Genomic DNA, 24,938 nt, shown 5'->3' with positions numbered 1-24,938 from the left:
AAAGTTATTTCATATTCCAGCTATTCCTCGAAAAACATGTTATTGATATAATGCTATTTACATTTTTAACTTGCCTTTTATACATTTTACAAAACTCTAGTTTTTGTATTACTACCCCAGCTTCCATAGGTGGGTCAAAAATGACCCGCATTCATTTACTATGGAATTTCATGGGAATCTTTGCTTCTTATCAACTATGACTGTCAGAAATATATATTGTGGACCACACAGATTATGTATACATGTTAAAAAAGTGAAAAATAAGAATATTTCAAACATCAAATCATTCTTGTGAGGACCAAACCATAATACAAATGATTATTCTTAACCAAAATGACAAAAAGTGGCATAAAAACACATTTATTCTAACGCGGGTCATTTTTGACCCACTTCCGGAAGAGTGTAGGGTCCAGTCCCTCGTGCATGTAAGGGTTAAAACTGGTCTAGCGCCGCCACTGCTTATGCCTGCTCCCCCACCCCCACTGCTCGGCTGGGCCCGCCCCCTCGCCTCTCTCCCCGGCAGCCTCCGCCTCTCTTCTCTGCTCTGCCATCCACACCGCTGTTGTTGCAGCCATTTTACCGTAGAGCGTCGGTACAGCGACGACCGGAGGATGCCGAGAGAGCACCGCTGAAAGGTAATCCCGCTTTTTTCCCTCTACTGTTGTTGTTGAGCAGCTCAGTTCCCGTCAGTATGACCCGTCATGTTTCCGACTCCGTAAACACGTCGGGGGTAATGTCCGGTGAGCTGAGGGCCGGGGCTGAGGCTGGCCGGAGCTGCTCAGGGTGCCTGAACAACTGTGAGCTGCTCCAGACAGAGGAAAGACTGCTGGGAGAGTGTTTGGCGAGCAGAAGCTGGTCGCTGGCACTTCACAAGTCCATGTGAAAAATGGCGTCGTGTTTCACTAAACCACTGAAAGTTGTAAATGAGCTTCTAAGCGGTGACTACGTGAATGTGTGTGTGTGTGTTTGGCTGCAGTTTAAAAGCTGAGATCTGAAGGTTTAGAGGAGTCTTACCGGCGCGTTCAGGCAGGGGGCGCTCGAGAGCTATTACGCGTCGTAGGTTAACGCACGTTTTGTTGGTCAACCCTTACTAGCTAGTCTGTTTCTGAGCTTTTCTGGTTAATGTTTTTTGAAAATGTAGTGGTCCCTGTGTCATTCTTCTATCAATTTGTACACACCATTTGACTTTCTTTGTTAGTTTTGTTTGTATCTGTAATTTTGAAGCGTAGCTGAAGGGCGACGTCCTGGATCCCCAAGTTTTTAAAGACACATTACTGAAATAAAATCACTATTTGGTGGTACTATTAACAACTCAGAGACCTTTAAAATAGAAATGCTTGAGTGAAGTACAACTGCATTCAAATTGTTTGACCAAACCACTGAAAGTTGTTGATGAGCTTCTAAGCGGTGACTGTGTGAATTTGTGTGTGTGTGTGTTTGACTGCAGTTTAAATATCTGTGATCTGAAGGTTTTCGTAGTCTTACCGCCGCCTTCAGACAGGTGGCGCTGTAATCTGAAAGTTTAGGAGTCTTACCGGCACGTTCAGGCAGGGGGCGCTAGAAAGTTATTACGCGTCGTAGGTTAACGCACGTTTTGTTGGTCAACCGTTACTGGCTAGTCTGTTTCTGAGCTTTTCTGATTAATGTTTTTTGGAAATGTAGTGATCCCATTGTTTGTGTCATTCTTCTATCAATTTGTACACACCATTTGACTTTCTTTGTTAGTTTTGTTTGTATCTGTAATTTTGAAGCGTAGCTGAAGGGCGACGTCCTGGATCCCCAAGTTTTTAAAGACACATTACTGAAATAAAATCACTATTTGGTGGTACTATTAACAACTCAGAGACCTTTAAAATAGACTGCATTCAAATTGTTTGACCAAACCACTGAAAGTTGTTGATGAGCTTCTAAGCGGTGACTATGTGAATGTGTGTGTGTGTGTGTGTGTGTGTGTGTTTGACTGCAGTTTTAATATCTGTGATCTGAAGGTTTTCGTAGTCTTACCGCCGCATTCAGGCAGGTGGCGCTGTGATCTGAAGGTTTTCGGAGTCTTACCGGCACGTTCAGGTAGGGGGCGCTAGAGAGCTATTACGCGTCGTAGGTTAACGCACGTTTTGTTGGTCAACCCTTACTGGCTAGTCTGTTTCTGAGCTTTTCTGATTAATGTTTTTTGGAAATGTAGTGATCCCTGTGTATCAATTTGTACACACCAGTTGACTTTCTTTGTTAGTTTTGTTTGTATCTGTAATTTTGAAGCGTAGCTGAAGGGCTACGTGTATAGAGTTGCGAAGTTGAAGGATCCTGGATCCTGAAGTTTCTTTTAAACACATTGAAATAAAATCACTATTTGGTAGTACTATTAACAACTTGGAGACATTTAAAATAGAAATGCTTGAGTGAAGTACAAGTACCTTCAAATTGTTTGACCAAACCACTGAAGGTTGTAAATTAGCTTCTAAGCGGTGACTATGTGAATTTGTGTGTGTGTGTGTGTGTTTGACCGCAGTTTTAATATCTGTGATCTGAAGGTTTTCGGAGTCTTACTGGCATGTTCAGGCAGGGGGCGCTAGAGAGCTATTACGCGTCGTAGGTTAAAGCACGTTTTGTTGGTCAACCCTTGGAGCTGGTGCTGGTTCGGAGCCAGAGCCTGACTAAGCACCGGTTCTTTGCTTTTCCACCGCCAAGGCTCCAGCCCCGAGCCTCAGAACAGGTGCCAGAGCAAGCACCAATTCTTTGCTGGTCTAAAGCAAGAACCGATTACGTCAGCGGACGGGGGCGGGGCTATCGGTTATTAGCCGGCTAGCAGGGTTAACATTTATTAGCCGGCTAACGGGGCTAACGTTCATTAGCTGACTAGCATTGCATTTACAGAGGGTTAAAGATTTCTTAATTAAAAGTACTATTTTTATCTTTTTTTTTTTTGCCAGAGCTGTCGTCGTCTTCTTTTTCTTCTTCGTTTCCGGCAGGCTAGATGCCTTGCGACGTGTTGCTGCCTCTCACTGGTGAATCATGGAAGTGCTTCAGAGGCGTGCGCTGGCTACGTTATACAGTGACGTAATCGCGTAGCTGCTTGCTGGTGGATAAGCAACAGGTTCGTAAGAGGTGCTTGGATTAGCACCAACTGAGCACTGGCTCTAGCACTAGCTCCGAACCAGCACTGGCTCCAGCTCGGTGGGCTGAATTTTTCTGATTTATGTTTTTTTTTAAATGTACTGATCCCATTGTTGGTGTCATTCTTCTATCAATTTGTACACACCAATCGACTCTCTTTGTTAGTTGCGAAGTTGAAGGATCCTGGATCCCGAAGTTTTTTAAAAACACATTACTTAAATAAAATCACTATCTGGTCGTACTATTAACAACTCGGAGACATTTAAAATAGAAATGCTTGAGTGAAGTACAAGTACATTCAAATTGTTTCACCAAACCACTAAAAGTTGTAGATGAGCTTCTAAGCGGTGACTATATGAATGTGTGTGTGTGTGTGTGTTTGGCTGCAGTTTAAAAGCTGTGATCTGAAGGTTTAGAGGAGTCTTACCGGCGTGTTCAGGCAGGGGGCGCTGGAGAGCTATTACGCGTCGTAGCTTTACGCACGTTTTGTAGGTCAACTCTTACTGGCTAGTCTGTTTCTGAGCTTTTCTGATTCATTTTTTTTTTTTTAATGTAGTGATCCCATTGTTGGTGTCATTCTTTTATCAGTTTGTACACACCAATTGACTTTCTTTGTTAGTTTTGTTTGTACCTGTAATTTTGAAGCGTAGCTGAAGGGCGACGTGTATAGAGTTGCGAAGTTGAAGGATCCTGGATCCCAACGTTTTTTTTAAAAACACATTGAAATAAAAACACAATTTGGTAGTACTATTAACAACTCAGAGACATTTAAAATAGAAATGCTTGAGTGAAGTACAAGTATATTCAAATTGTTTGACCGAACCACTGAAAGTTGTAAATGAACTTCTAAGCGGTGACTACGTGAATTTGTGTGTTTGGCTGCTGTTTTAATAGCTGCGATCTGAAGGTTTAGAGGAGTCTTACCGGTGCGTTCAGGCAGGGGGTGCTGGAGAGCTTAAAACGTGACATAGGTTTACTCACGTTTTGTAGGTCAACCCTTACTGGCTAGTCTGTTTCTGAGCTTTTTTGATTTTTGATTTTTTTTTTTTAAATGTAGTGATCCCATTGTAGATGCCATTGTTATATCAATTTAGTAAATACACCAATTGACCTGTTTTGTTGGTATCTGTTATTTCAAAGCGTAGTTGAATGGTTATATGGTAGACTATATTGGTATCAAAATTGAAACGTAGCGACTGCATTGTAGTGTCATGTAACAACGTCTGGTTCTTTGGTTGTTCACCAGGAGTCTTCAAAGCTGAGTGCAGTAGACTTTTATGGCCGGCAGCAAACCCTGAGACCAAATACATAGAGTAAGTCTATGAGATAACATTAAGCATTAGGTGTTTTTTTTTATACCCAAAAACTGGGAGTGGAAATACCCAACTCCTCCCATGGCCTCATGGTCTCATCTTTACTCTTCCAATGGCTATACCTCAAGTTTGTAGACACAGGTAATTTTTCCCTTGGTTTCCTCCTCCTTTCTCTGGAATTAGGCTGATCCCAACACCAATATCTCCATATCTCCTCAGCACTATTTTTTACAACAAGGTATTTTCCTCAGAAAATTAGCTTTCTGTTTTAAAACCGTTTCCTTCTTGATACATCCCGTTATATTTGATTTCTCTTTTTACGTCCATAGGGTTTACAGTACAGTAAATTAAATTGATAAGTGCACCTTCAATCAGCTGGTGTGGAATAACATACATTTCCAATCACTTATCATGATCCCTTGACATTTGATTAACATTTAGCAAATACAACAACCATTATCAGTACCTACTTATCTTCATTTTACTCAACAGTAGGTTTCATGTGTAAAATCTAAATCTGAAAGGTAACTAGCATTGAAAGCTGCAGGAAGTGATGAACAATCCCTCGCATTGTGGAGGTTGGCTGACACAACTCTGGGCAATATATGATTTCCTGTGTGCAGTACGTGGCGCTGGAGATGACATATTGGAAATTATGTATATATCGTATATTATTCATTGAGTAAAATGTTAATCTGAAAAGTAAATAATAATTAAAGCTGCAGGCAGTGGTGAACAGGCCATCACATCTTGTGCATGTTGGAGGTAGCGGCAGCCATGGTATCTCTACTGGAGATCAGCTGAATTTTTAGGATTATCGTACACTGTGTAGATAGGTTATATATTATTTCTTGTGTTCAGTACGTGCCACTGGAGATGACATTAGAAATTGTGTATATGTTGGAAGAATTGTGTGTCATTTAGGCTTCACTTCCTGTCACTCATAGGTAATACTTAATAAGTGAAGTAACAGTAATATGCTTAGAGGAGGGGAACTGACATGGACATATCATTTCATGCATATTGGACATTGCTTGTAGGGTGATAACTATCATTTCCTCTGTACACTATGTAGTGCTAGAAAACATTCAATAATTATGTCATGTTACTGTATGTGTTGACCACACCATGTTAAATTACATGTAAATCAGGTGACGATTTCCTGATGAGGCTGTTGCCAGTAGGTGGTGCTTTACAAGTGGGTCAGTAATGGAGCAATGTATTTTGTGGAGGTCTCCTGACATGCATACGCATTTTCATGAATATCAAATGTTGCATTTGGAGGTAATTGTCACTTCTTGTGTCCACTATGTGGAGCTAGAGAACACTCATTAATTGTACATCATGTTGCTGTATATTACACAACACCGCCATGTAAATTTCATGTAATTTGGATGATTTTCTCTTGTCAGCAAGTGGCACTTTGACTATGACCCAATATTGACATTTAAATGGTTCAGGCCTGGATTCTTATCATGAATGAGAAATTTAGGGCAGATTGGACCATGTTAAGTGGAATTACGACAACTTCCTGTTTCATGTTTAGGACAAAATTGACTAGCACGTTATGGCATTTCATGAAAACTCAAAAGTTTTGCAATCTAGCATCATAAAGATCTTTAGTTGTCACTTACCAAATGTTACGTCATTTGGATACATTTTCTAGGAGGAGTTTGTTAGAGCACAATGCCCCTCAATGGCTTTGTGAAAAAATGGCTGGCTTTCTGTTGGACCTGCATTTGGGGGCACTATGGAGTTAATTACAGAACTTGGCAGTTTTCACCAGTTCTGATGCATGTGTCAATTTTGTTGAGTTTCTGAGTATCCTGAGCCCTCTAAAATGAAATGGTATACTAGAATAATGATAATATCAAAGAAAAATAAAAGTGCGAAGAGCTGTTGAGCCTGGTACGTTTGTGCAGAGGGCCTAACCAAAGCTGTTCAGGAACTGTTTGCGGAGCAGTAAGTACAATATTTCCCTCTGAAATGTAGTAGGGTTTGAATATAAAGTAGGGACTGATCATTAAAACTGAATAATTATTTGCATGGACTAACTTCAACCTTTTTGCTGTGATCTTTTTTTTTTTAATTGAAAAACTTTAATCAAGAGTTGAGCTGTGTAGTTTAGTATGAAGGGTTCATTAACTTGTTCATCACTAGAGCCTGCCTCGCCTGCAGGTGCATGCCTGTCACTCCAAAAGTAAACGCATCACAGAGTATTTAGACACTGAAGAAAATGGTCACATGACATACTTTTTTGTTTAGAAGAAGCTTGGCTAGTAAGTTAGAATAACAATTTCTAGCTGAACTTAACATAGACACCAAGATACTAACTATGGGAGTAGGAAAAAGCAGATTCCTAGGAATGAAGAGATTAACAGCTACTAGTGAACAATTTTCAATTTCAGCCCATAGGGGGAGCTCTAAGTTTTTGTGAATCACGTCGATCTTGTGTTGAAGTAGAACCTGACACGCAAGTGAATTGTTATTCCTGCCCTTGCCTACTTTGGTTCTGTAGTAAGTTAGCCTGCTAGCCAGCTGACTGGAGGGACAAAGCCACACAAAAGTCAAGCATGGAAAAACTTCAGTAAGGTAAAAGATAATCTTGTCAGGTGTGAAATATGTGGGACAGAGTTGAGCTATCGTGGTTTCATAAAGACAAATCTGAAAAAGCTGCTGTCTGCTGTGATGGTTACTGAAGGAAATGGACTTAATGGTAATTTGGTTAATTGTCGGCTACACCCACCAGTTAACTGACCATAATATACAATGGGCTCATGCACATCCCAAGAATAAAGTAGCATAAATTAGAAATTCTCATGTACAAGTACCTCAAAACTGTAATGTAGCAATCCCATGGTAGGTTTCATTATTCTATCAATTCCGTAAACATATTTGTTTTGTCTTTATCTGTAATTTGAAAGTATAATTGAAAGGTGTATGAGAACAGTTATAAGGTTTATTTGTGAAAATAATTCTTCAATTGAATTGCTATGATTATAGTGTTACAAAGTGTGAGGGACCCACCGATTCCCATGTGAAGTATTTTTCCCCATTTCAAACATATCTTTAAACAATCTCCTCAGTGTTACCAAATGTAAAAACTTGGGACATTCCTTGATAATGTAACGATCCTAATGGTTTATAGTATAACCACCGGTTTCTATTATGTTTCTGAGAAATAATGTTTTGGCATGGTGAATGTTGTTGCTATGGAGAAGAGGCTCAGGGTACGAATCATCATGCTTTGTTGCTGAACTCGTAAACAAAACATTATGCCGTAGTTGCTGATTTCACTCAAATTTAAATTAAAAGTTCATTGACTCACCCTGTAAATTGTTAAATCATGTTTCTCAGTGCCCAGCTGTTTCTTGCTTAAAAACACAGTGAGAATTCTTAACTTCTACCCCAATTTTTTTACATACAGAGTATATTGTAAAGAAATAATCCATAATGTATAATGATACCTGTAAGTAAAAAAGAAAAAAACATTTTTTATTTTGAAGAGCAGGATATAGTCAAATAGTGTACAGTGTATACAGACACAAACACTGGTGAGCCTCACCTAGTAGAGGTGCTTGCTCAGCTACAACACAGGTACCACACAGAAACTTTTACAAAGGCCCATGAATGTGCTTCTAGAGACAAAGCTCCAGCAGACTCTCTGTGTTTCCAGCAGGTGTTGCATTGGATGTATACGTACTCCGTATTAAATATGCTCTTTATTAACCTAAAAACTCAAATATCAATTAAAAGTCTTACGTAATGTTTTAATGATAATTTTCTGTTGTCTTATGATCTGCCTTTAATTAAATACATATATAATTACTTATTAACTAAAGGAAGTAAAACTTTTTTTTAACGTGTAGTCTGGAATTCCCCAGTTATAAGGGTGTCAAAAGTTCAGATCTGACTATGACTGGACGGAGGGTGTGTGTGACATCATTAGTTCCAGAATGAAAGCTTCTTTTTAGAGAAGTACTGTAAAAACGGTTATGTAAGACACATTTTTTGATACAATTTTTTTTCATTTAAAGACTGTTGTGTCATATGCACCAGTAAAATGCAGAGAGAGGTTGGATCTGGTTAAAGGTCAATAATAACTATAAAGATAACAATGTGAGCATCCACACTTATGAACTATAACATCCTGTAAACAGCAGTCAGGCAAACACTGCGCAATCCAGCTGTGTCTGCAATAAATTGATAAAGTTTTGTAACTTGTATAAACGCATGTGTTTATAAATGAATAGCTACATTTCTTTGTTGTCATCTACAATTACTGTTCATCTGACAGTCTGTTCAGCACTTCCATTACCCCTTTTCCACCGAGCTGGAGCCAGTGCTGGTTCGGAGCTAGTGCTAGAGCCAGTGCTCAGTTGGTCCTAATCCATGCACCTCTTACGAACCTGTTGTTTTTCCACCAGCAAGGAGCCACGGGATTACGTCACTGTGTAACATAGCCAGCGTGCGCCTTTGAAGCACTTCCATGATTCATCAGTGAGAGGCAGCAAAATGGCGCAAGGCATCTAGCCTGCCGGAAACGAGAAGACGACAGCTCTGGCAAAAAAATAATAAAAATAGTACTTTTAATCAACAAATCTTTAACCCTCTGTAAATGCCACGCTGGTCAGCTAATGAACGTTAACCCTGCTAGTCTGCTAATAAACGTTAGCCCCGCTAGCCAGCTAATAAACGTTAACCCCACTAGTCGGCTAATAAATGTTAACCCCACCCCCAGTCCGCTGACGTAATCGGTTCTTGCTTTAGACCAGCAAAGAGTTGGTGCTTGGTCTGGCACCCGTTCTGAGGCTCCGGGCTGGAGCTTTGGCGGTGGAAAAGCAAAGAACCGGTACTTAGTCAGGCTCTGGCTCTGGCTCCAAACCAGCACCAGCTCCAGCTCGGTGGAAAAGGGGTATATGAGGAGGTGGAGTGTAGTGGCAAGTCAAAGCTAAAGTTCTAAGCAGTCCTTTGTTTAAAAAAAAAAGTATTGAAATTTGGCGCCAGTGTATCCTTTTTGTTGTTGTTGTCCCATCCTTGGAACATTTGCGCTGTTTATGAGAAATGTTAGCAAACTGCCAGATAGTCTAAAACTGAGGATTAGGGTTTGTGAGCTAGTTAACTCAGTAAGCATGCTTTTCCCCTCTTCAATAATAATTTATTGATTGAAATGATGTAGGATCCTGAGAACAAAATGTCGTACAGTACAGAAAAAGCCGAAAGAAGCTTGAAGAGCCATTTTGACTGACCAGTGCGAGTATGTTTCTGACTGGCTAGCATGTAAGCAGTTAGTGCCCCAGGTATAGTAGTTCCAGGCATGCGAGTAGTGTTAGATCACCAAGCTTCTAACACAGCCCATTTCCCAAAGACAAAAGGATGAATTTTGCTGTACTACTTTCTAGGTTATTCTTGTCGTTGTAAGGGAATTGCAATTGAGCTGAAAAAACAAAAAGTCACACCAGAAATTAATGTCTTGGTCTCAGCTATTTAATAAACAAATTAAAGGGTATATACCTGTAAGTTATGAGGTCCATCCACCACAGTTGCACAAAATACTGTGAGAATCACTGTTGTCCAATGCTGAACAATCAATAATGATGCAGTCAGCCTCTGATTATATATCAGGACTCTTAACAAGAGTCTTAAGATTTCTGACAGGTATGGAGCTTTCCACCATCACCCACCCAAGGCAGCAGGGAATAGATGGTTCTAGTGGCAAAAAATTAATTTAGATCACGTTCTCTGTACTGTTCTGTTGAGATGAGTCGACGAATTGACAGTCTTTCTTCATGACCTTCTCCTTCAAAGAGCCAGCAGAGACTTGTTCCTGGCAGAAAATAGTCAATTTGTTTTTTCTTGATCGATCTGACAAGGTGGATACGTCTTTCCCGCCCATTGACTTCAAGAATTTTGGGGATCTTGCTCTATCTTTCTCATTATGTGTGAAAGACAGTTTGGCTGCGCTAGTGTGAGTAATGTGCCCAAGTAATGGGTAATATGGGTCAAGCACTATTGGGGGTTCATTGATGGCTTGAAAGAGAGGAACATTCGTGGTAATCATGGTATAGCCATTATGTATTTGGATAATTTATTGGTGGTGATTTGAAAGCTTCCTGTGTCCCCTTGTGGCAACATTTGCTCCAGTTTGTTTACCATGTAGATGGTACTGTAACTGCATTGGCTATCTTGTTGAACAGTATGCTATAGCAGACAATTAGAATATGCTCAAGGTTTAGAAACATCCTGCAGATGAATTGCCCCAAAGCTCTGAGCTTTTTTTAAAAATGGCTTAAATATGGTAGGAGGAAGCTTGTTGGTCTCACCAGGGTTATAAATCTGGCCTTGATGTGGTCAAACATGTAAGGTTTGATAGAAAGATAATTTCATATTGGACAATTCTACATAACATTGTTCCCAGAATAGTATTTCTGGGCGTGAAATGGTAGCCATCTTGAGAAAGTGGCAGCCATCTTAATTTTTGCATGGCTAATGGGCTTAATCAAAAGAACAATCCCAAAGGAGAACTTGTGCCAATTTTGGTACTTCTTTCCACTTGTGAAATATTCTCCTGCTATAATGCAATTAACTACTACACTATAAGCATAAAATGCAATAAAAATCATTGTCCAGGAGCGCCCTGGTGGTTACTACGAATGCCACATATTCGCAGTGTCCTTGGTGCGAATTCAGCCAAGGACCCATGCTCATGGTCATTCACCCTCTCTCTCCCTGTTTCCTGTCTGCCTCTATGCCAGCTACTGACTGAATAAAGGAAAAGAAAATCCCCAAAATAAACCTTTTTTAAAAAAAACCCAACTTGTCCAGGTCATAGCTGTCACTTTTTTCTTCTTGAACAACTCTTGTGTGGCTTCCGCAGTGTGTTTGGGGTCATCGTCATGTTGGAAAATTCCCCTCCTGCCAAGCTCCCTCAGAGTGGGAGTCATCCTTTCATTCATTATTTGGGTATACAAACTTGCATTCATAGTGCTGTCTATAAATGTCATCTCCCTACACCTTTTGCATTCGTGCTGTCCCGTATCAGCACAGTCCCACCTCCATGTTTCATGGTCAGCACTGTGCAGTCACTGTGGTAGTCCTGGTCAAATCCATGTCAAACATGGTGGACCCCATCTGATCCAAACAAGTTTATTTTGCTTTCACCTAATTAAAGATTGTGCTGCCACTAGTCATCAGGCCTCTTTTCACATACTTTGGCAAAGTTGATTTTTTGCAGTTTTGTATCATTGGTGGGAACATGATCCTACCTCGATCTGACCCAACTGCTAGGTGTACACCGCAAGTTTGAGCAAAATGGCTCCTGTAGTCAGGTGTGCTGTGCATGCTTGGATGTGGACGAATACATTTAAGAGTTGCTAACAACTAACTAGATAATGAAACAAGGTCAGACCTGAACTTACTACCTTGTATTTGAGCAGTGGACCTCCTTCAGAACCTCCTTCCTGTGTTTATGTTCTTGCTCCTGCCCTAGACACATCTGACCAATGAGTGAACGTGGCTTCATGTGGTTTGTGTTTCTGCATTTGGACTCTCCTGGATTTTTCTGTGCCAAAAGAAACTGAACCAAAGGGGAAAATTTATTAAATTTACCAAGTCACCAACTGTTTTGTACCAGAGCAAATGAACTACAGGTGTAAAAACATCTTAGTCTTAATTGGAAGTCACAAGTGTAATCATGAGTGGTCACAGGTTTACTCACTTTTTTTTAGGTCTGTATTTTCAATTTAGTCAATCTAACCTGTTTCTTTGTAATTTTAATACAATTTTGAATCCTAAGTATTTTAATGATACTGCATAGGGGTGTACTCAGTTTTGTTTTATACTGTATGTTTTGAACTTATCAACCATATCAATATTGATCGATCAAGGCTCCCAGTCTCAAGTAAGCTTGCCTGTTTCAGTACATGCAGATTCCCCTCCCCTGCTATGGTGGGGCAGGTATGAAACAGAGTTGACAAATGCAAACACTGTTGCTCCACTCTTCCGTGGAGCTATTGTTGATTATTGTCAACTATTGTTGTCCGGTAAACTTCTGCTATCAGGTGAAGGCAGTTTAGCCGGATGTGGTCCTGTCAGGTCGGAGTTGGTGTGGTTTAAATGGATATACATTTTCTAGATGGATTTCCAGTTAGTGTTAGCCTCAGTCTTTTAGCATGAGATTATGTATGTAGCCATATTTTTTGTTTAATTTGTCACTGTAATGATTCTTATTAATACATTGTGGCATATGCACCAAAATTATCCAGAATGACTATTTTTCTTCTGCAGTCCCTGAACAGATGGTGCACAGTCCCCCCTAAAGGCGAGCTCATTTGCTTTCATTTGCATACAGCTGTGGACTTGCATGCAGTTCCACATACACTCCAATAGAGGGTCTGCAGACTAGTGTGCACACTAGTGAATGAGGTTGCAGTGATAACTTTGTGAATATTACAATTTGCTGTGCAGTATTTTTCAGATAAAATTAAAACACAACAATCTGTCGCTCCAATCAGACTCACTGGATCATATTTCATTGTCTCTTTGGTGCTTTAAACTGAATAGTCATGTAATAAAATATCTGGCATGACAGCTCAGTGGAAATTACTCATGTTTGTCTCTATACAGTGAACATGCAGACCATATGTGTTTTTATCACGTGTCTAAACAGTGCTGCAAAATTGTTGCTAGCTTGAGACATGGCGAGGCGAACTAATTTTATTTACTCTCCTGCCAACTTCTTTGATATTAAGGTTGATATAGTGAAGTACATTATATACCGAAATGAATACGATATATGACGCTAAAAGGTAATGTATTATTTCGGCCAGTAAAAAATATGCTTTGACTGGTGGAATTTTTTTTGCAGGTGAGTCCAAATTGTCCATTTTGGACACTGCTTCCAGCCTTTTAAGTTTACATTATTCTTCATCAGCCCTGAATATCTTGTTAAACCCAGAATACAGCATGTGTTGTCTGTACTGCCACAGAAGAGACACACCATTGTTGATGGGAACCGGAAACTCTCCGCAGGCATTTCCGAAGACTTGCTAATGTCACCAGCAGCTACATACCAGAGGCACAAACTGGGGCCATGATTAGCTTGTTATGCTTTTTACACTTGGAAGGGTAACTGCTGTCATAGCTTGGAGGCAACGAAAGAATACGAAATAAACCACGGAGTCTTGGATATTACGTCACTTTTACAGTTTTGATTTCCAAAGACTGAATTTGGCTGGTCACATGTCATGCTTTTGTAAACTTAAGTGCCTGCTCTGGCGCATCAAATCAAGCGCTCCCTATTCACCAGTTAAGCAACCAATCACAAGCGTTTGTGTCTGCTCGCTCTGATTAATTGCACTGTAACCACACAGCTGCAGCCTGCAGATACATTTTCACTCTGAATGCAACCTGGTAGAGAAATGAAATGGGAAGTAAGAGTTGCTGATAATTTGGTTTCATTTGTGGTCTAGTTGTAGTAATATTGTGCTGTAAAACATGCCTACATTTAATGAGAAGAATGAGTTGTTTTGTGGGGGGTTTTGTCAGTGCTGTTTGTGGTGTGAAGTATGTTCTTTGTTGTGGTTTGGTGACGTATTCAGGATGGAAATTGTGTCGCTGATTTAAGTTTTCGTATATTTACAAAATGTGTTAGGCTTAAACACACCAAGAGCTGCCTTTTGATCTAATCAAACTTTAAATAATCTATTGTACTTCTGATCAAGTACAACTTTGACAGAAAATATAGGTGGTAGCTAGTTATCATGGCTAGCATTGTTAGCATGGCCATGCTGTATTGTGTGTAACCCAAAGACTGTATAAAATAAGATGTAGCAGCAGGGTCTCTGGATTAACAGCACTGTGGTGGGCAGGTGACAGTGTTTGTCTTTCTGAAAGATAAAATCACACAGCTAACTGTTAGCCTTGCATGCTAAGCCTAAGGTCTTATCTGTAATAACAACATAGGTGTTACCTTGTTATTAGGCCATCACCCAGTTGGTGTGCTGAATGATTGAGAACAATATGCTGCCAATCATAGGAGGGTGAGGGATTGAAAGAGCTGATGGGTGTTGATCTATCCAAAGTAAAATTAAACAAAACTGACCTAGCTTTGCCTTTTTACAGCCAACAAAGCGGTCCATATATCTACTTGCGCTTTACTCTGCTTGACTCAAAATGTATTTTTATGTTTCAAGTGTGTTCTCTTCCGTTTTACACATGTAGCTACAGTGACGTGGCACTTTGGCTTTGAGTGCTGCCAAAAAGCATGTGACCTACGCTTAATACTGTGCCTGATTACCTGCTGTGTGTAAATACAGAAGACACTGTGCACGTAAAATGTTCAGCACCAATAATGACCTCCATAGCCTCGGAAATTAATCCAGGCAGGCTGTCATTGAGCTGTCAATCAGGAACACCCACCAGCCTTCACCCTTCACCCATTCCCCCCTCCGTTCTTCAAAGCGAAGAAACTGCTAATGTAGAGACTCCCTGTGAGCATCGTACAGTCATGGTGAATCATGGGAAGCCGACTGCGGCTCTCTGTTTGGCTTGCCCTCTCTGTCTTCCTCTATCCTTGTTTTTCTCTTCCTTCTCTTCCTGTCCTCCATTCTCTGCTTTTTAATCTCTCTCCTTCTTCTTCCACTCTTCTTTTCTCTGCACATTATTCTTTTTTTTCAACCTTCGACTAGCAATAGAAAATGTACCTTTTCAAATAAGTCTCTTAATTTATGTTTTCAACATTGTTGCAGATCAGGTTCCAGGTATGCCAGAAATTTGGGGAATCAGTCACTCTGTCTATCTCAAACTGCATCTCAAAAAAAATGGAGCTCTGTCTGAAATCTTTCCTTTGTCCATTCATACACTACTCCTATTTAATAAAAACTCAATAGATGATTGAAGACGGATGACATAATGGCTCCCCAAAACTGAAGCCAAAATACCTTTACCGTCCCCTGGTGGCTGGCTGCAGTACAGGTCATAAGTCATCACAAGTCCGGCCCCCTCAATGTTAGCGGATGGGACATGAGCCAAACACATTAAATCAATTCATGAATTAATAATTAAATCAATTCAAACTGTATTAACCAAAAGTGCAGAAGACGAGAGACATGCAGTGTAACATCAGTAAATGTACTTTGTGTTATGTGGTACATCACTTTGCTGCCACACTACATGTTTAGTCTGATCTTGTTTATGTCCTCTAGTGAAGTCGTAAGTTGTGTAGCTGTTTGCTTTGTTTTGCTTTGTTGGATTTTGTTGAATAACAGGAGTCAGAGCTCTGCACATTTAAATTCAGTCATGAGTGAACATAGATCACGTCAGTAGATAAAGGGTTTTATTATGTATTTCAGAAATCCCCAATGATTAACATACTATTGATTGTTAATGTGGCCGACTACCAATTAAGGAAACTACACAGTGCTAAACATTTTCATTCCTATTCATCATTAACAACCATAGAGGCGTATAAAATGTGGTGCAATGCATTGTGGGATTGTTAGCCAGAAGAAGTATACATGCCATGAACCTGTCCTGCTCTGCCTCTGATCAGCTTACCCTGATATTCTTACTCTAACCAATCTCACTTTTCATGCGTAAACGTAACCAAGCCAACCAACGAAGCCAACAAGTACTAGCCAGTCTGAGGCAGAATAGAGTCATGACTTTACCATCCTAGGATAAAACAAATTGGCACCATGGACACTTTCCTGGACGCAGGAACTCTTTGTTCTATTGTTGAATTTTAATATCATTGGTGCATTTTTAAACTTTTTTGATATCTTTCAAAATATGCTGAGACTGTAGCTGTTGTCTTCTTTATTGTTTACAGTTACCATGGTAATACGGCCCATTGCAGCATTAGTGGATAAGGCGATGTTTACTTGATCCAGACTGTGATTGTTCACACTCTGCTGTCTAAACTGAGCCGCTCCCTCTGTCCTTCTTACTCACTCACTTGGCATTATTTCAACTACTACCTGTTTATTTAGGAGCTGATTCACTCATTTGTTCACTGATCTGTCTGGTTTAGATTGAAAAGAGTTGCAAAAATGATAACACCACACAGGGATGAAAACTAGCCTCTTGGCTACCTCTGTCACATTTACATTGCGGTGTAAACTATTGTGTTGATTGATGTGTACAGTCCCTGCCAAATAATTATTCAATAAAATAAACAGTCATTATTTTAGCTAATAATATTTAAAGGAAGCATTGACTGCTGATGCTATCCTATACTGGTGGCAACACTTAAGACAGTTGACTGAAAGTAACAGTGTAACATCCACAGCCCTTGATAATATGACTTTAGACGGTAACTTATCTATTTATAAATGCCCGTCTTGTTCCAGCTGTTTTGTTGTTTCTCCTTGTCTAATTTTCAGTGGGATTGTAGATGAGTTAAGTCAATAAGTCATTACTTTCTTCTTCTAATAAGAAATGTATGTATTCATTCATCTACTTTGTTGTTTAGTTTTTATTTAATTGATGAAAAAATGAAATACATTTTGGCTGGGGCTTGATGATATAGACAAAATCTGTTATATTTTTTTACCAAATACCTCAATATCGATAATGTGATTTTGTGATAATATGGTGGTGACTATTGGTGCTTTTTTGAAATATTTACATCAAATTTTTGATAAAGTAATAGATCAAATAATAGAACAACTAGTGTGGGATATTTTTTCTTTTAGCTATCCTGTGACAATCAATCAATATGAATGTGTAAAGGTTAACACTTATGACTGTTATAAACTAATAAAGATGATACTCGTGGTTAAATCAGTAATGGTATGATGATCATGTTGTTGATAATCATGACTAATAATCATTAATGTGCCATTTATTTTTATTTTAGCAGTAGATCATTATGGGAGAATGTAAAGTTGGAGGAACTAAAAAAAACGCTCCACAACGGGAGGAGCTGAATTGGGTATACTGACTGTGCTTTCAGTCTTTCAGCTTCGGTTTACTTGGGTTATACTTGATACAAAATAAAACTGATTGCATTGAACTCTGCCTGATTCAGTGTTTCCATGATTGTTGGAGTGCTTTTCTCTGTTGTGGAAAAACCTCAAGTTTTATTAGTCCGGCTGAAGGATTTTTTCCATGACCTTAATTTTCTGAATTTATCTGACTGTTTTATCACTTTGCTTTAATGCAGCCTTTAAAACCAGGAAAATACAACACTTAATGCCATATCTTCATATTTGATATCCAATATCTAAGACAATTTCTAGTCTCATATCATAATATCAATAGGCCTGTCTCATTGTTGGACGACATATTGACATAAGAAATAATTCCGATAAACGATATTGTCATTTGAAAATCATTTTATACCACTGATATAATGATAATATTTCAGGGGGTTTGGATTGGAGAGTCGGTGCTACACCTCTGTAAAACCAGACTGTATAAAAGAAATGGACGCAACATCCGTGACGTCACCCATTGGTTTGTGGACTGCTGCTCGGAAATCAATAGTTCCGAATCTAGGCACCGCCATCTTGAAAATTTCAGGTGCATGCTGGGAAAAATGAAAACACGGATTCTACTTATATGGGCATGAGGTAGGGCCATGGGTGGAGCGGGGAGGTTGCGATAGGTTGCGAGGGCTGGATCTCGATGACATTGGGCAATCAACCTGTCAATCAGGACGTAGTCACGCCCTAATGCATACCCTGCTTTATCGTCAAATATAAAATCAGGGAGGCCAAAATGTCACAAATGAACATCATACTGCATTGAAGAAGGCTTTAAACTAGCGATTGAGACCATAAACACATTTTGAAAACGTTTACTGAGGTTAGAAATCAAGTGAGAAGTTGGTGAATTCTCCATTGACTTGTATAGAGACGGAAGTCCTTTTGACACCAAAACGGTCGCCCCCTGGTGGCCTTTTGATAGAATGCAGTTCTAAGTTACTTCTGCGTTGGCCTCATTTCAGAGGACCAGAACTCCCCGCCTGTGTAAAACACAGACTGCCATTATGGGCCGGGATAGAGTTATTTACTTTTAATTCCATATAAGCGGCGCTGCTCCTTTCTGCAGTCTCCACTCAGGACGTACACAGTGAGGAATGGAGGCAACTACTCACTTAGCCAATGTGACATGAATTGATTCTTAGCTGCTAATGTGAAGTGTGGCAATGCTGAGGTTAAAAAATGATCAAGATCATGTCCATATATCATACGATAAGTCGATATATAGACATGATGATGCTGATAATTACGTTATTGTAGGATTAGTCAAAAACTTAATTATTGCGACAGGCAGAATGTCATTATAATAATATACTGTCCAGCTCTAATTTTGGCAGTTATTTTTATTCAGTGTTTTTCAGGTTTCCATTGTAGAAAAGAGGTCAGCTACTATTTTCTGTTATTCTTTCTGGTTGATTAAATTAACACAGTTGACAAAGTCCACCTGGTCGGCCTACCTAATTTACATTATGAGATCTGTTCACCATGTTGGCAGAATGGAGATAACAAGATTTACTTATTAATATCTGATGTAAATGAAAAAGACTCATGGTCAGATGCCACCAGATACGGATCACATGTTGATTCCTGGTGCAGACGGGATCTGAACGAGAGGCCGCTGCTGTTTACAGATGAACTGATGTGAACCTGCTGTCTGTCTGTCTGGCAGCAGTTAAACTCTCAGTCTGTGCTGCGTCTGATCAGCGGGCCTGATAGTGTGCATGTTCGACTGCAGAGTAGCCACAGATTTTCTTGCACTGCTCTGTTTCCTGCACCATTTAGACAGTAACATTAATAAATTATGAATGACTCATATACTCTGGTAGGGGGTTAAATAGAGCAGTGGTTACCTGATAGAGAAACCATCTCATTCCTTGTCTGCAGTTTTGATGAAAGGTAAACAGAACATGGCTTGTAATACTAGATCACATCTGGGGTGGAAAATTACCAACAGCCACCAGACCCTGCAGTCATGAAGCTGAGGACTTTCGCTTTTTCTACCAGGCAGTTAATTAGCATCTCAGGGTTTACTGGTATTCTAAAGGGACATTTCATCCAGATTCCAGGTTTTCCTTGTTTTCCTACTTCACAGTTTTCTAGTTTTTATCACATCACAAGTAAATTGTCTCCTTGACTTCTGTTAATCCTCTGTAAATATCTGAAAACAAACACGTCTTAATTTCAGTTCTCTCAATCAACCAATTAACTGTTGGGTTAGGGCTAAGCAATATATCCATATTATATCGTTATATAGATATGAGATTACATATCGTCCCAGAATTTCAATATCGTAATATCGTGTTACAGAATAAAGGTGGACTTATGCTTCTGTGTTGGAGCGACGGCGCCGTCGTTGTCCTTTCGAGGTTCTGCGTCGAGGGAACGTGTTGCTAGGGTGTGTGTGTGTGTGTGTGTGTGTGTGTGGTTTCAGAGGACTCTATCTGTATCCTTGTTTATCTTCCGGTCACAGTAGCATGTAGCATTGTGCTATGTGCACTAATAACAGAAAACACATACCTTCTGTTCATTATTAATAAATGAAGCAACTGCTGGAGGAACTGACGCTTTGACCGGACCAATCACAGCCCTTGCGGTCCGCGTTGCCGTGACACGTAGTTAGGATTTTTTGGAAGTGCATGTCAGGTTACGGCGTAGGGGTCCGCGTCGACGCAGAGGGCTACACGTAGCTACCTCGTCGGCCCGACACAGAAACATAAATCAGCCTTTAGTGTTTCTTTTCCTGGTTTTTAAAGGCTGCATTTCTGTAAAATTATGTAATTTTCTGAACTTACCATGATAAAAATCATAAAGATAATGTTGGTATTTTCCCTACTGCAAGTGTCCACCAGGTTAACTTATCCTCTGCCTTTTTCTTTTTTTTTGGTGGAAAAGGATCTCAGTATGTCGTTTAACCTGTTCCACTGGTCCTGGTTGCCATGACAGCTAACAAGGCTCGATTAGATGAATTGTATGAAGGTGTGGAGTCGGTGCAGCGCTGACAGAAGGTCACTGTGGCTCCTGCTCATCAGCTTGGCATAACGAGCCAGCTGGGGTCGTTCTCGGCAGATGTGGAGCTTTACGGCTTCTCTGTATTCGCTGTGGTACTGTATGCTGGTGTGGCGAGGTGTCTGGTTACACTGCCACTGACAGTAAACCAGTTTCTCCCCTGAGCATTGATCCACCTATTAAAAACCTCCAGCCTGTGTGTCTACAGCAGTTCACCTTCATGTTAACATTTTATATTTGGGCGTCTGAGATCATTTCTGGATCACTGATACATTGAACAAGCAGTTATGGAGGGCAGGGGTGAGAAGGTTGCTGTACCCAGAATAAGCAGAAATGATCTTCATAATGACTAAACAAGTCCCTCTGAAGATGTCACCATGGGCTCTAAGAATTAAATAACAGGAATTTTTCACTATTTTCTGACATTTATAAACAGAACAAATCTATTAACCGATAATGGCATTACTTGTTAGTTGCTCATTACTGAAAAGAAATAATTATTAATTATTAATTAATAATTATGTAATTTGAATGTAGGTACAACAGTTTTTGTCTCTTGTTTTTAAGGTAGTAATCTTACTGTTTTCTGATTCTCAGGAAAATATACCACAATTAGTTCAGACTTCCAAATACTACCATCAATACCTTCATCCTACCACTCTAGAAATATAACAAAAAGGGACAAAAAAAGTAGTTCTAACAATGTAAGGTTGCACATTTGGATTAAAAAGGATTGCAAACTTTATTTATTAGACTGCAGTTGTCACTGTTTTATTGGTATTAGTTACTGAGTTGTTTCTTTCTGTGATTCTGTTTAACCAAAAGTTTTCTGTTTTTTCTCGGCAGGATTAGAAACATGGCTGACAGGCTGCGAGGTCCCATGGTCGGCCGGCCATTGGTATTCGCCAATGAGGAGCGGAGGGCGGTTCACTCCTGGTCGAGGATCTCCTCAGCGGGGCACAACGTCCTTCTGGATGCTGTAAAGATCCTCAGCCCAATGTCCCGCGACCTCTCAAGCACTGAGGAGCTGGTCACCTTCCTGCAGGAGCTGAGCGAGGAGGGCCACCAGCCCACTGTGCTGCGTAGCAAGGACGTGTACCGCTACCGCTCCTCCACAAACCAACCCCTCACTCAAGACATGCTGAAGCCACCCAACAGGACCACCAGACCCACCGCCAAGAGGAGGGGAAGGAGGACCATGAAGAAGAGAGAAGTACACCCGTCCTGGAACACCTCTGAAAAGAGCAGCCCCAGGATTCAAGGGGTTCGCCCTCCAGAGCTGCTGATGGACCATCACGCAATCGTCTGCAGCAGGACACCCAGCAGGAATGTAGAGATGCCACAAGAGCTGCAGGTGCAGCCGTGCCTCAGACTTACCAACATTGAAGGCCTGTCTGGCTGCCACACGGCAAAACTCAAGATCCAAACTACCTTGGACTTGTCTCATGAGGCACCCTTGGCTGTCATTTCACAGCAGCAACAGCAGCAGCAGCCTCCAACACTTTCAGGAATACCTTCGCAGCCTTCCCAGAATGGTGGCGGGGCACCCACCAAAGCTGTGGCCTTGTTCAGCCAGAAGAGCCTGTCATGTCCCGTCCGATTGGATGGCGCGCTCATCGGCGATTCTGCGCCGGTTTTCTATGCCTATGGCCGGGCATTCCCCCAGACTCACACAGAGCTGACCAGCAACGGCTGGAGGAGCAACGGCCTCCACCGGGATGGTCGGGGCCCCAAGGACCTGAACAATCCAACCTGGCAGAGAAACGGCTGGAAGGACAAGAACAGTTTTAGATGTAAAGTGATAAAGGTTGATGACTCTCGCTCAGTGGATGAGGCCTGCAGAAAAGCGCAGAAGATCTTACAGGTCAACCTGTCTCCAGTGATCCAGATCCAACCTCTCAACCATGTGCTGAGAGACTTCAGATACCAGAATAAATGACAGTTCACACATACACAGAGACACACAGACACACACACACCCTTTCCTTGAGCAGATGTTAGTATTTCGCTCTACCTGGCTACCAGTGTTCATAGCAGACTTTTTACATGGGTTTTTGTGTTCCCTGCTGTGTTGGAGGTCGAGTAGGTAGAGTCTGCCTCTGGAAGTTCTGGTTCCTGATGGGGGCAGTCTGAATTGAAAGGCATTTGAAGTAAGGTGATGCTTTTCCTAGCAGGCTGGGAAATGACTGTCGGCCTGTGTATATTAGTTTACACCACAAAACATGTCAACCAACCATCATTCTGCTTTGAGTTGACTGGCTGCTAGCTGGTGTTGCTGATGAATTTTGGAGCACAGCTTCCACTCTTAAGTTAAAATTGAATTTTCTTGCTCAACATGTTAAAGTTCCACCGTATCGTAGCTCGCAGCTCTGTCTGCTGTCTTTGGGAGATGCTGGGGAGAGTAACTTATTCAAACTCAGTCAAAATTCGTTCAAGTGTAGCACAATTGTGTTAGAATTTAAGTATTTCTTATTTGTAGCGCTTCAAATCAGCGCTGTCACTTCCGATGCCCTGTTTTCCACTGGAAAGAAAAGGAAAATGAAGTCAGTGGTGGGACAAGATAGTTTCTTTGGATGCCTACATGAACTGGCGAATGAGCAGTGTGGGTTTTCAAAGTCTTCAGAAGAGCAGATATGGTGGTTGGTTGTTTCCAGCAAAACAAATAAACTAAACAAACTGAGGAAAAATAGGAAAAAAAAAGTTTAGTTTGTCTTCCTTTTTTGTATTTTTGTTGTTTCCACTGGAAATCAGCAAGGCTTTGGGAGCGAGTAAAGCAGGGAAATCGAACCCGCGGCCCACACAGAAAGAGATTGATACCTGGCTGATGTGTCTGAACTACAGTCCTTCACAAAGTGTTCCTTTGGTTTAGTTTATCCAGACATGGAGATGACAGACTGATCATAGAGTATTTTTGACTGTTTGAAATATTTTATGTCTTACATTGAGTGAACCAGAAAACTGCTGACATAGAAGAGAAAATCTGGCCTCATTTAAACAGTTTGACCTCTGAGATTAATCTCTAAATTTTAATTGTTACAAAGATTTAAGAACTCTGAAATCAATCTTTAAGGTTTTCTCAAAATTAAACTTTATCTCAGAGTTCTGGTTTTTACAAATGGTATTTAATATTTGGGTTTGTTCTCAGAATTACAGCTTTTTCTAAACAAATTCTTCCATTGAAGTAGCCCTCGTCAAACCTTCATAAGTTTGGAAATGTTTTACATCAGATATGAAACATCAGGATGTGCATTTATAGTTGTGAAATGGCCACCAGCTGCTGCTCAAGATTGACTTTTGCTCAGTCAATTTCTTTCTCACAGGCAACCATCCGTCAGTCGGAGTCCTGATGTAAGACATTTGTTTGGCTGATTTTAGAAAAACGTTTGTGGTGAAATGTGTGAACTTGAGCTGCAAGCTTGTCTGTATCCTGCCCCTGTTACATTTGAAAAAACTGCAGCATTAGAAAAAGTTTTATCTCTCATCAGAACTCATTTGTGGTCTGCTCTGTTGATTTAATGGCGAGCAACACCCCAAAAAATCCACTTACTAGTTTTTTGAATTCTTCAGCTGTGATCAAACTTGTGGTTCAAACTTAAAACTAAAACAAAATGCACTTTGAGAGTTTTACAGTGCTTCATTGCTGCCTGATCCTGAACATGAAAGTCATTAATATTATTTCCTGTAGAAAATATTTCAAATAATCTCTAAAATTTGGTTTGAATCTCTGTGAACCCCACATTGGTTTTTTGATACAGGTGCTAACTTTGCAATGTTGGTGCTGAATTAAATGACTGGCACAAGAATGTGGTCTCTTCTATTTCAGATGGGAGATTTTTGAGTATTTAAAAGCAGTGACTTCCTGTGCGTTACTCTTTGGGGACTGAAAGTGATGCTGCCCCCTGCAGGTTGGGTTGAGCATGCTAAATCGCTTTGTGTGCTTTCCAAAGGGTTTTACTGTGGTGAAGGAACAACCTGAATCCATTGTCATGTTTTCATCTGTGAGAAACACCTGTGTATTCCCCTCCTCCTAAAAAGAATAAAATAAAAGTTTGTTAAGACATTTGGACAAAACCACATTCCATGACATAACTACGTAGTTATTGAGAAAAAAAAAATCCTAACTCATAGACAACTTACTAGCTTTTTTTTAGTGTTTACTGCATCAAAAAACAATGAAAGCTCTGGAAAAAGCCAGTAAGCAGATCTTGATTTAAGATTCATTTTGGAAAGTACATATCTACTCCTTTTTATTGAGTCCCCCCTCCCAAAATAACCCAAATATCAGAGCCATTGACTTAGATACTGCCAGATCTTAAGATACAGGTTTAACAGAGCTAAAATACCACAAGGTGAGAAAATGAAAAAAACTATTTAAAAATAAAAAATAAATAAAACTGGATTCCTAAACATCCATTTCATGCTGTGGAGTCTGTCAATGTCAACTTTGAAATCCATGCACCGTTTTCAAAGAACTTCTGTGTTTCCCTGTTCAAACGGAGACCACATCAGTGTTTAGTCAGTC

At 40.3% G+C, this 24,938-nt stretch overlaps 1 protein-coding gene across 1 annotated transcript; it reads left to right on the top strand.

Moving 5' to 3' along the window:
• The first annotated feature begins 517 nt into the window (after positions 1-517).
• Positions 518-24,271, top strand: ccdc71 (coiled-coil domain containing 71). The gene is made up of 2 exons (XM_053316543.1): positions 518-635; positions 21,263-24,271. The coding sequence occupies exon 2, from the start codon at positions 21,273-21,275 to the stop codon at positions 22,353-22,355; it is 1,083 nt and encodes a 360-aa protein (XP_053172518.1). The 5' UTR covers positions 518-635; positions 21,263-21,272; the 3' UTR covers positions 22,356-24,271.
• The last annotated feature ends 667 nt before the right edge of the window (positions 24,272-24,938 follow it).

Source organism: Scomber japonicus, chromosome 3, assembly GCF_027409825.1.
Source record: "Scomber japonicus isolate fScoJap1 chromosome 3, fScoJap1.pri, whole genome shotgun sequence".
Lineage (NCBI taxonomy): Eukaryota > Metazoa > Chordata > Actinopteri > Scombriformes > Scombridae > Scomber > Scomber japonicus.
This window is presented reverse-complemented; position numbering and strand designations above follow the sequence as displayed.